Genomic DNA, 13,286 nt, shown 5'->3' on the forward strand with positions numbered 1-13,286 from the left:
TTAAGAACACTCAGCCAGGAATCTCACACTCAAATTAATTATTTTAAAAAATGTATTTTTGTAACATTTTTCTTTAAGGTAACTTTAAACATTAATTTTTTTTTTAAAAAGCAACATTTTCTACAGTGTAGGATAATGCACTGTGACAAAGACAAATTGCGTCTCCAAGTTTTGGCTGTAGACAAGGAAACAACAAAAGCTCACTGAATCTATCAGTCTAACTTGCTTGAAAGAATTACTGAATGTTAATAGATTTCAAAACAAATGTTAAAAAATATTTTTGGACTCAACATGTTTGCTTGTACAATATTAAATAAATTCTGGGGCACGCAACATGAACACAACTACTGATGCTAATCATAAGAAAATACTATAACCATTACATCTTTATTGTGATGAACATCATATTTTATACATGCATAAATATATAGTACATACCTTCCCAAAACTGCTTCCAGATATTGTTTTTTCCCTGATGCTGTACTGTACTACTTCATCATTGCTTCTTTTGCACACATTTCATAGAGTTATAAGCCAATGAACAGAACTAGTTCAGGAATAAACTGTGCCACAGAATTCTTAATCTGTTTGTTCAAATGATGAAGACGTATAGCTAGTGCAATGCAGTTCTAAATTGGATTGAATAGCCTTCCAGTTTAATAGAAAAAAACAAGGTGGTTTGCAACATTAACAATTGGCACTTGCAAAGCTTCGTTATTTTAAAACACAGTCTGTGGAACAACAGTATGTCCTTCTGCCTTGGACTTATATATACAAAAACACAAACACACACATAGTTGTTTTCATAGAAACTAAATGCAGATCATCACTTGATAAACTTGCCATGATTATAATCATTAATCTTTCAATGCCGTTGCCAACATCCGTCATAACACACACTGTAAACAAAAAAAACCTCACAACTGCTCCCACCAACTCCACAGCACAAGAAATAATGCAACTGATTTCTAACCAGCAACCTCATCTCAGAGTTTGTATGGATAACCATTATAAAGCACTCAAGCAAGGTTTGCCTCAATGAGATTACTGCTTGGTAATTATTCCTATGTGTTTATTCTTCTCTATGTAATGGTCACTTAGTATTTCAATGAAATAGAGCAAGTGAAAACTTAGAAACCTTTTGTAGCCCAGGCTGGAAAATTGATTAATTTAATTAGTTCAATTAGTATATTGCAACTTTCTAAATAAAACAGATTAAAAAATAAAATGTGGATTATATAAACAGGAACCTCAATTATGCTAAAACCCTTTTCACTGCAGTGTGAATGTGTAATAAGATATTTCAGAGCCTGTTGAGTGTTCAGCAAACTGGTCTAATATACAGTAAGTGCCCAATACCTGCTGCAGTCCCAGATTTGAAAGGGTTAAGGAACAATGAGCCCACCTAAATCAGGTGGAGAAGGTGACGACGACGGAGTGATGGGGAAGGAGGAGGATACGGCAGCGGCGGGGGTGGGAGGAAAGAGAGAGAGAGAGAGGGTGGAGGGAGGAGAGAGAGAGAGGGGGGGGAGGGAGGAGAGAGAGAGAGAGGGGGGAGGGAGGAGAGAGAGAGAGGGGGGGAGGGAGGAGAGAGAGAGAGAGGGGGGGTAGGGAGGAGAGAGAGAGAGAGGGGGAGGGAGGAGAGAGAGAGAGAGAGGGGGAGGGAGGAGAGAGAGGGGGGGAGGGAGGAGAGAGAGGGGGGGAGGGAGGAGAGAGAGGGGGGGAGGGAGGAGAGAGAGGGGGGGAGGGAGGAGAGAGAGGGGGGGAGGGAGGAGAGAGAGGGAGGGGGGAGGGAGGAGAGAGAGAGAGGGGGGGAGGGAGGAGAGAGAGAGAGAGGGAGGGAGGGAGGGAGGAGAGAGAGGGAGGGAGGGAGGAGAGAGAGGGAGGGAGAGAGAGGGAGGGAGGGAGAGGGAGGGAGGGAGAGGGAGGGAGGGAGAGGGAGGGAGGGAGAGAGGGAGGGAGGGAGGGAGGGAGGGAGAGAGGGAGGGAGGGAGGGAGAGAGGGAGGGAGGGAGGGAGAGAGGGAGGGAGGGAGGAAGGAGAGAGAGGGAGGGAGGGAGGGAGGAGAGAGAGAGATAGAGGGGGGAGGGAGGAGAGAGAGAGAGGGGGGGAGGGAGGAGAGAGGGGGAGGGAGGAGAGAGAGGGAGGGAGGAGAGAGAGGGAGGGAGGAGAGAGAGGGAGGGAGGGAGGAGAGAGAGGGAGGGAGGGAGGGAGGGAGGGAGGGAGGGAGAGGGAGGGAGGGAGGGAGGGAGGGAGAGGGAGGGAGAGAGAGAGAGGGAGGGAGGGAGGGAGAGGGAGGGAGGGAGGGAGAGGGGGAGAGGGAGAGAGAGAGAGGGAGGGAGAGAGGGAGGGAGGGAGAGAGGGAGGGAGAGAGGGAGGGAGGGAGGGAGAGAGGGAGGGAGGAGAGAGAGAGGGAGGGAGGGAGGAGAGAGAGGGAGGGAGGGAGGAGAGGGAGGGAGGGAGGAGAGAGAGGGAGGGAGGAGAGAGAGGGAGGGAGGAGAGAGAGGGAGGGAGGGAGGAGAGAGAGGGAGGGAGGGAGGGAGGGAGAGAGAGGGAGGGAGGGAGGGAGAGGGAGGGAGGGGGAGGGAGGGAGGGAGAGGGAGGGAGGGAGAGAGAGGGAGAGGGAGGGAGGGAGGGAGGGAGGGAGGGAGGGAGGAGAGAGAGGGAGGGAGGGAGGAGAGAGAGGGAGGGAGGGAGGGAGGGAGGAGAGGGAGGGAGGAGAGGGAGGGAGGGAGGAGAGGGAGGGAGGGAGGGAGGGAGGGAGGAGAGAGAGGGAGGAGAGAGAGGGGGGAGGGAGGAGAGAGAGAGGGGGGAGGGAGGAGAGAGAGGGGGGGGGGAGGGAGGTGAGAGAGAGCGAGTGGGGGGAGAGAGAGAGGGGAGAGAGAGGGGGGGAGAGAGAGGGGGGGAAAGAGAGGGGGGAGAGAGAGGGGGTGAGAGAGGGGGGTGAGAGAGGGGGGGGGAGAGAGGGGGGGGGGAGAGAGGGGGAGGAAAGAGAGAGGGGAGGTGAAAATCGAATTCGGGCACGAAACCTTTTCTTCAATTTTAACGTTATCAAGTTTGGCAAATTTTTGAAATGTCATTTTTCATAACCATGGTGACACTTTGGAATTTTTATAGGATTTTCTATTACATGCAAAAGGTTAAGTTATATCTGCAAATACTCTTTTGGCATTGGGGGGCAAAGAGAGGGTTGGAGAATTACAACCACATTAAAGGACTGACACACCTTAAAAGGTGAAGGTGACATTCAGAGCTTTCATAAGTGTTTTGCACAATAACCTAAACTTTATTGAACTTTCTAAAGCATTACAGTTAAATCTCGTCAAATCTTCTTCGACAGCACCTCCCAAACCCGCGACCTCTACCACCTAGAAGGACAAGGGCAGCAGGCACATGGGAACACCACCACCTGTACGTTCCCCTCCAAGTCACACACCATCCTGACTTGGAAATATATCGCCGTTCCTTCATCGTCGCTGGGTCAAATTCCTGGAACTCCCTTCCTAACAGCACTGTGGGAGAACCTTCACCACACGGACTGCAGCGGTTCAAGAAGGCGGCTCACCACCACCTTCTCAAGGGCAATTAGGGATGGGCAATAAATGCTGGTCTTGCCAGCGACGCCCACATCCCATGAACGAATAAAAAAAAAATCTAGTTCAAAGTTCTTGATGAGAAGAAACCAATCCTGAAAGCTATGACTCATGCCAAATTATAGGACAGTGTGCAACAACCCTTCAGTAGAAGTTACTGGATAGTGATCAGAAGCAGCTGATTTTTCTCCTTAGTCCAGTGGATCTAAGCCAACCACCCCTGCCTTAGATCAGCTATCTCTGCACAGACCAGATGGCTAAACCAGGAATCTTCCTGGCTCAATATATAGAGTATTCAAAGGTCACTTTCATTTAAAATGAAGGCAAACTTTAAAAAGTTTGGAATTAGTATTCCAGATTTACACTATTCCTTGCCTTCTTAATTCCTACTCTTTTAGAATAAGCATTCTTATCCTTCCTTAATAACACTGAATCTTGATAAGTGCATAATTTGCTTGCCCAAACATTTTAATGCTTGGCTGAGGTTTTCATAAACTGCAGATACAAATTGCCAGTCTTTGTATTACTGCCCACTTGTATCAGCCATGATCTTATTGAATGGCGGAGCAGGCTCGAGGGGCCGATTGGCCTACTCCTGCTCCTATTTCTTATGTTCTTATGTATCACTGCTCAGTTAATCAGGTCATTTAATAGGAGTTAACTGTATGATTATGGCCTTTTAAAGCAACTAACCCCATGCAGCACTGCACTTCTTTGCTCAGATTTTAATGTGTATTTTCTGAGGGTGGTTTAAAGCTCACACATCTTATTTCTTAACGTACACCACCATTTGTGTATAGGAGAGAGAAATCTGCACGAGGAAATGGATATTTGGCAATTAATTTTCTGGATAAAACATTCAGACAGGAACAGAAAATTCCAAGTCTCACAGTTGTTCAATGTATAGCTGTCTCAAAAATAAGATGCTTCTGTATCAACTGAATTTCATGGGAGGACCTCGAAGCAGGTGCCTTTTCCCTCTTCCAGTAATAAAGTGCGCATCAAAAGGGGGACAACGCAGCTGTGGCAAGGCACATAATAGAAGCATGGGGATTTTCAAGGAATTCACTGGAAGGTAGCACATTCAAGTCCAATAATGCTCAGAGTTTTTTTTCTCTAGTTTGAGCTAGAAGTTTTATTTTAAAGTCAGAACAGTTGAGATCTGAATTTAAAAAAAAAATCCAATTGCCTAATGCATCTGCCGAACTCCAACTGTTCTGCTGTACTGCACTTCTATTCTAGGGTGTTTTTGCAGTTTATAACTTTAACACAAAACCCTGTAGATTTGTATAGTCAAGAGGATCATCCATATTATCTGCATGCAAATCGACCATGTGCAGACAGCATTGTAGAGAAAACAGGAAAAAAAACTAAATAAAAAAAAACTAGAACTCCACAATATACACTAAAAGCATTTGAATCAAACAGTTTGTTCATTGCACATTTTGCATTTTGTTTCTATCTGTGAGATGGGTTTGTATGATTTATACATACTTTAATTCAGAAAATATAAATCCAAATTTGTTAGACGTTACTTTTTAGCTATGGGGGAACTAAAGATCACATTTAGTAAAGTGAATATATTTAAATATTCTTGAGTACAATATCAGCTTAGGGGTTGGTGGAATTTTTCAAAGCTACTTTAAACAATTCAGTTCATGGCAACAGGATTCTGCTATTAACAATCTACATCAAGCTTTTTAGGAAAAAAATCCAATTCAATTTTCTTCAGTGTATTTTTGCATGACACATTGCCACAGACTGGGGAATTACCACTATTTTTCACCCATTCACAGCTGACAAAATGAAACCATACCAATTTTAAATAAATTAAAGCCTCTTTTTTTTGCAGTGCAAATTATTAGTAAATCTCAGTAGAAATCTGGAGCTTCCCCAACTTTGTTCAGTTTGCCAGAGGTTGGAGACTGCATGCAATTTATGTAAGATAGGGGTTGGGATGAAGGACTTCTCTCTAGAGCATAATGAAGGAAGAGAAAGAGAAATAATATTGTGTTTGTGTTTGTATATGCATGCGTATATATGTATGTTTATGTTGGGAAGGGGAACAGCAACAAAGCTGTAATAAGTTAGCCATGAGCTTCAATGCAGACTTTAGAATGGTTCTACACACTACAATTTAGGAGTCTACAAAACAATGCTAAGTGATACACCAATAGGAAGCCCATGGAAAAACAGTGATTGTGGTGGACAGTATTATTTTTCAATTCATCACTCCAACTATTTTATTCTGAGGGCCAAGGTGAAAGCTATTCTCCTCCACCCTCTTCTCCCTCCAGTAGTTGAGATTTCTCTGCACAACCTTTAAACTTAACAGTACTTTATTCTCATCGCTCTTGCTTCGGTTATAAACGAGCATTGGCTTCTAGCATCATAAGGAAGAACTGAAGGGCGAAAAACCACATTTGAAGCTAATACTAACTAAGGCTTTACCAAACACCACTCTCGGAATAACCAAAGCTTTGTTGACTCGAAGGATCTGATCTGTCTAATAAGGTCAGCCGACTCATTTAAATAATTAAAATTCTTGATTTTTTTTATATCTGGAAGAGTTCAATAATTTACATGTACGGAATGTACACCATTTGGGTCCCAAATTCCATCTATTCCAAACGCTTCAGGAAAAGTTCTTCAGAATATCAGTTTTCTGGTACAGAAGAGTTACTCTCCAGTGCTGGGAGGGCATTTCCTGTTGGGAGTAGCGAGTGGAAAGCCACAGTTTTTCTGTCTGTGTGTGAAGCATTAGCAGCAAGAGCTTCAGAAACACACACTTATGGTGAATTGTCCAGTGAGGCTGCAGGAAGAAAAAAAAATAAAGTCAGCTCCAAGCACATAATACTATGCAATGTATTAATCTAAACAGTCTAATTAGAACATACAAATAAAACTTGCATTTATACAGCAGTATTAACATAGAAAAACATCTCAAAAACACTTCACAGAAGTGGGTTTTAAGGAGGGTCTTAAAGGAGGAGAGGGAGGTGGAGAGGCAGAACAATTTAGAAAGGGAATTCCAGAGCATGAGGCATTGGCAGCTGAAGGAAGGGCCACCAATAGTAGAGCCAGGGGGGCAATGTAAAAAAAAGTCAGTCAGCAGAATGGGGAGTTTGGGTGGGCCTGGAGAGATTTGTAGCACTGGCGAAAGTTAGAGGGGCAAGTCTATTAAGTGATTTATACACAAGGATGAAAAATTTAAATTCAAGGTGTTGGGGAACCAGCAGCCAATGGAGTTCAGTGAGGTCAGAGGTAATGCGTGAGCGAGACAGAACTTTGGAGGGTGGAAGATTGGAGGCCAGCCAGGAGAGCATTGAAATAGTTGGCTCTTGGAGGTGTCAAAGGCTGGGATGAGGGTTTCAGCAGCAGATGGGTTGAGGCAGGGGCAGAGTTGGATGATGTTAGAGATCGAAGTAGCTAAGCAGCTGTTTCCCAACTTTGGCACAGAGAAGATTAAAAAAACAAAAGTTTATTTTAACAGATAGGGGTGTTTCTTCCTCTATCCCTTACTACATGAGGGAACATTTGCATTATAAGTACGCTTTCCCTTCCCCTACCACCAAATATGCGATGAGTCAGTCCATTGAAGCACCAACGCATAGTATTACAGCCTGGTGGGATGTAGATTTGAACTAGACAGTTCTTGATCTCTAGCAAACTACTGTGGAGAGGCATTTAGTATAGGGTGGGAAGGGAGAAATATCCAGGAGGAAGCAAGAGTAGTCACTAATCTCTTCTCGTGCACCTCATAGCAGCAGTCTTGAGAGTGATGCAATTGGAGGCTTAGAAAAAGAACAAGGCCTGCCTCTCTGTCATGGGAGACTGTGGTTCAGGTAGACCGGAAGAAGGAGCAGGAGGAGGAGGGGTGGGAGGGGAAATATATAGAGGAAAAAGTTAAACAGCAACATAGTCTCAATGTTTTTTTTAAATTTTGGAATATTTTAAAAAGTACTTCTTACAGTGAAGTTACCTTAAAAGTAAAATTCCAACAACTATAATTTTGAATAGTTCCTTTCATCAGGAGGTGCATCAGACCAACAGGAATGTACAAGTTATTACTATGTTTAACACCGATTTTCACCAATGTTTTTATGCCATCTCCTGATACTGTTGTCACTTGAATAACTGCTTTATGTGTTTTCTGGTTATAGGCAGTAGAGTTAAATAAGAGATGTTTTCTAACAATGAATGCCTTTAAGACTATAAAATGAAGTAATCCAGTACTATTACCACACTATGATTTACAGCTTTGAGACATTGTATCCTTGTTTTCAAGAATTCCAATTTCCTGTGCAGAATTGAAATTGTCAATGACCTTTTATGTCTGATTGAAAGTCTATTGGCTCATGCTCCCTTTGTGTATCTGTTTTGTTCAGTAAACTATGCACTTTATGTATGGTGAATAGTGAAAGATAAAAAAAAACTTTGAAAATTTTGAGATGTTAAATTTTCCATGCAAAGATCCAACTACCACCCAAAAATAGATATTTACAGGTGGTCTTAATTCCGATTTCTCAAACAACTTGCATTTATATAGTGCCTTGAACATTGATAAATGTTCCAAGGCACTTCACAGAGGCGTAGTCAGGCACAGTATATTAATTAGTTTCCACTGAATCAAGTATAGTTTCAGTTTTGCATCAGTGTAAACTGTGTGGGGTGACTCAGGCAGCAGAGTCACCTGAAATTAATTTAGGCAAGAAGTCCACTACCTTCAAGTCATCTCACACTGTTTTGGTTGAGGTTTAACTGCCATCAATGCAAAAACCAAGCTAAACCTATGTGGTCCACAATACTGCCAGGCAACTTTTAAAATTAATTTTTAACCATTTAATGTTAGCGAGCCTGCTATATTCTGTCAACATTAAAATTTAATTGGCATTTAGGTTTGCAAGTATACATTGGCAGAACTATTTTTCCTGGCCAGTGAAGTGTAACTGTCTGCTGGTTCTGCATCACTCTCAATAGGCAACAAACAGTCCATGGCCAGTAGCTTAGAGGCCTTCAAACTGCTACCATAGTAATCCCATTTGTTATGCATCTTATCCATGGTTTGTGCTGTGCCTCCTGACCCAGCCGAAATTGACAGATTATCATGATATCTAGAAGTTGGGGGTGGGGAAAGAAGGGAGGATATCATAGTGTGAATGTGTGCCAAGAGTGGAATTCAAAACAGGTCTTGCATCCTAACACCCAGCACACTAGCATGCGCCATTGGACATTTATTTTTAAATTATCAAAAGATAAATCATTCCCTTGAAAAGACTGCACGCAGGTGATCTGCTCCCAGCATGCTGTCTCTGCCCCTCTTGAGCCAGTCACTAGGAAAAGACAAATATTCATGTCTCTTGATTTTGCCTTCATTTGTGTGGGCTTCCAGCACTTGGCTTCAATAGAATGCTGAATTAGGAACTCACTATGTTGATAACTATAGGGACAGTTAATAGTTTGCCAAAACACTGTGGTGCCCTTATGCAGATCTCAAAGAGCTATGGCGGCTGCTAGGTAAGTGCTATGTGATGTGGGAAGAGCTTTGTGATTACCAATTGCAAGAGCCAAATTTTCAATCTTTGACTCAGATGAAAAGTTCTACCACCTGCAGTACCCAGATGACCATTTCCTTCTCTCAAAAAACCCCCCACCAATTTAACCCTTCTCCAGCACCTTGTCCAAATGGACATTATTCATGTACAAAACTCAAAGATGAGCATCAGCAGGTTCTGTGGCCACAGGTGCAAAGCTGAGCCTAATCCCGCCTTGTCCTAAAGTCCACGTGTACAGTTCCAGCAGGGATCAGAGTATATCAGTCGAGAGTGTGGACCCTGGTTGATATTCCCTTGGCCAACCTAAGGCACTGAGGCCAATTTTAGCACTTTTATCATCACCCGTGCCAAAATCAGCTAACTCAGCTCCGATTGGAGATCAAGCTTGGGGGTCTTTTTGGCTTATATGGCTCAGCTGCTCATTTGATAAACTCAGTCGTTGGGGAGTGGCAGCAGAAATAAAATGATTATTAAAACTGCCACAATGTCCTTCAGGGAAGGAAACTTGCCATCCCCTACCCAGTCTGGTCTATAAGTGACTCCAGTCCCACAATATATGGTTGACTCTTAATGCCCTCTGAAACCACTCAGTTGTTAAAGAAAAATTACAATTTCAAGACCGTAACCCACTATCATCCTCACAGGGCAACTAGGAATGAGCAATAAATGTGGCCTTGCCAGTGTTGCCCACATCCTGAGAGAAAAAAAAACTTCTGTATTGGCTGGGTAGCAGTGTTCAGTCTTCAGAACACTATGTAACATTTATAGGATCTGGTAAAACATTTTTCAGCCTCAGGATTCTGATGGCTGTACACCCCACCATAAGATTGCTTAAACATTAGAATCATCTGATTGTGTTACATCTTTGTAGGACTCTGAGCAGCATTAAAAACCAGTCTGTTACACCTATAATTTCAGTTACCAGATAACAGCGCAGCACCTACATTTTGCTATGTATTTCAAGAATCACCTGAAATTTTGCTTTGATACGAAAACCATTAGCAGTTATATTAGAAAACTTTAGGAGTTAAGGGATATTACAGTAGGGATAACTTTACACAAGTACACCTGATGTTAAGGCAACAAGAATATTTTCTAAAAATATCTTTTAAAGCCTTAATTTTAATTTGATTTACTTAAGATACTGGGCTATGAAATCTAATTGTGCTGTAGATATTTTGCTAGACACCACATATAACATTTTGGACATACTGTCCGAGCCTAAAGTGTAGCAAAAAAAAAATTTTCTAATAAGGTGCAGGTTTACAATTTTGCTAAAACTTAGTAGAGAGGAAATCTTCACCATTTGTGAATGTTTTAGTTCAGAGAAAACGTGCTAGTTCATTTAGTATTTTACTGTTGCAGTGTTCAATTTCTGCAATTAAGTACCTGTGAATTATAGCAGTCTTGAGTGACAAAATTGAAGCACAACACTACACCCTCACTGGAAATTTCACTGATTTTTTTGACTGCTCCTTTGGGAAAAATGAAAATATCGTCTTATGCTCAGGGCTGGATACAGAGCCAACGTCTCATTTTGTTTTTTTGCGTCTTCATTTGTTTTAGTAATTTTCTGTTTATGAACATTTCTGGCTTATTTTGTCTGCACTTCTTCATTTACTACTTAAGAAAAACACTTGCCTGTTCTTGTTTTCCTAAATTCTTTCTCATTTACATTGAAACCGTTCAGAAGACTCAAACTTAAAAAAAAGTTGCAGCTATCCCACAGGGAATAAGGGATAGAGAAAGAGTGGGAATAGTCGCCCAACAATAGTGTTGCATGGCCTGGTGACTGGTTTAGCATGCTCTGCCAGATGCTTGAGAGCAGACCAGCTACACATTTCTTTTTGACTACAAGTGACACACGGCTCAGTGAGAGTAAAGTGCAAGAAAAGGAAAAGTAAAATCGGTAGTAAAAATAATTTATTTCATTACCCATATATTATACAAGAGAAATCTTTTCACAATGCCCAGGAATTCTCCCTGTTCCCCGCCCTCCCTAAAGAAGCATCGTAATTTTTTTAAAAATTGGTTCTGACATAAATAAAAATGAATCCAGAAACGAAAAAAGACAAGTGTTTTAAAACCTGGGCTTACTTCAAACATTTTGCCTTCATATTTTTAAAATGTATGTCAGCTGTTTGCCACCTTCTATTCTCCTTTGGCCAGGAAGGTGACTATTGAGTTAAATGTAAACACCATCAACATTCTGATCAGCCAGCTGGAGGCACGATTCCAGTCAGTGTTCTTTCAGTCCACCCCAATCCCATTTCAAGTACGGAGTGTGTCCTAATTAGGATTCTGGTTGAGGACCAAGGGACTCATTCAACTAAACAGAAGACATTGATATGCAATGTTGAGCTCAAACTCTCAACCTTGTAAAATACACATATATACATAAACATCACTCAATAAACTGGTAAAAACACTAATTTAAAGAAGTTAATGCCTTTCGACCAAATGGTGTAATATTTTGCTTCCATAAAAAAGTTGTAAACTTCCCCCCAAACATAACACACTGCAGGATATATAATCACACACATATACCAAGTTATGGAATGCTGGAATAGTAACTGTAACCAAAATAACTGACGCGGTTGACCACACCATCCTCGTCCCGACGCCTCTCCTCTCCTCTGTTGTCCAGCTGGGTGGGACTGCCTTCACCTGGTTCAGTTCCTATCTATCCAGTCATAGCCAGAGAATCACCTGTAATGGCTTCTCTTCCTGCTCCCGCACTGTTACCTCTGGAGTCCCCCAAGTATCTATCCTTAGCCCCCTCCTATTTCTCATCTACATGTTGCCCCTTGGAGAAATCATCCGAAAACATAAGGTCAGGTTCCACATGTACACTGACGACAGCCAGCTCCACCTCACCACCACCTCTCTCGACCCCTCCACTGCCTGTGATTTGTCACTATGCTTGTCCGACACAGATGAGCAGAAATTTCCTCCAATTAAATATTGGGAAGATTGAAGCCATTGTCTTCGGTCCCCACCACAAACTCCGTTCCCGAGGCACCGACTCCATCCCTCTGCCTGGCCACTTTGTGAGGCTGAACTAGACTGTTCGCAGCCTTGGTGTCCTATTTGACCCAGAGGTGAGCTTCTGACCCCATAACCTCTCCCATCACCAAGCCCACCTTTTTCCACCTCCATAACATAACCGGTCTCCACTCCTGCCTCAGCTGCTGAAACTCTCATTTGTTACTAATCTAATCTAAATAAAGGAAATTACAAAAGTATGAAGTGTGAGTTGGCTAGGATAGATTGGGGAACTTTACTAAAAGGGATAGAATCATAGAAGTTTACAACATGGAAACAGGCCCTTCGGCCCAACATGTCCATGTCGCCCAGTTTATACCACTAAGCTAGTCCCAATTGCCTGCACTTGGCCCATATCCCTCTATACCCATCTTACCCATGTAACTGTCCAAATGCTTTTTAAAAGACAAAATTGTACCCGCCTCTACTACTGCCTCTGGCAGCTCGTTCCAGACACTCACCACCCTTTGAGTGAAAGAATTGCCCCTCTGGACCCTTTTGTATCGCTCCCCTCTCACCTTAAATCTATGCCCCCTCGTTATAGACTCCCCTACCTTTGGGAAAAGATTTTGACTATCTACCTTATCTACGCCCCTCATTATTTTATAGACTTCTATAAGATCACCCCTTAACCTCCTCCTCTCCAGGGAAAAAAGTCTCAGTCTATCCAACCTCGCCCTATAAGTCAAACCATCAAGTCCCAGTAGCATCCGAGTAAATCTTTTCTGCACTCTTTCTAGTTTAATAATATCCTTTCTATAATAGGGTGACCAGAACTGTACACAGTATTCCAAGTGTGGCCTTACTAATGTCTTGTACAACTTCAACAAGACATCCCAACTCCTGTATTCAATGTTCTGACCAATGAAACCAAGCATGCCGAATGCCTTCTTCACCACCCTATCCACCTGTGACTCCACTTTCAAGGAGCTATGAACCTGTACTCCTAGATCTCTTTGTTCTATAACTCTCCCCAATGCCCTACCATTAATGGAGTAGGTCCTGGCCCGATTTGATCTCCCAAAATGCATCACCTCACATTTATCTAAATTAAACTCCATCTGCCACTCATCGGCCCACTGGCCCAATTTATC

At 42.7% G+C, this 13,286-nt stretch overlaps 1 protein-coding gene across 1 annotated transcript in view; it reads right to left on the minus strand.

Moving 5' to 3' along the window:
* Positions 1-5,131: 5,131 nt before the first annotated feature.
* samd12 (sterile alpha motif domain containing 12) overlaps positions 5,132-13,286 on the minus strand; it is a 154,682-nt gene continuing 146,527 nt past the window's right edge. The window contains exon 5 of the mRNA XM_067980820.1: positions 5,132-6,404. Coding sequence (XP_067836921.1) covers positions 6,382-6,404 — 23 coding nt within the window. The 3' untranslated portion in view covers positions 5,132-6,381. The remainder of the gene's footprint in view (positions 6,405-13,286) is intronic.

Source organism: Heptranchias perlo, chromosome 3 (genome assembly GCF_035084215.1).
Source record: "Heptranchias perlo isolate sHepPer1 chromosome 3, sHepPer1.hap1, whole genome shotgun sequence".
NCBI classification, from domain to species: domain Eukaryota; kingdom Metazoa; phylum Chordata; class Chondrichthyes; order Hexanchiformes; family Hexanchidae; genus Heptranchias; species Heptranchias perlo.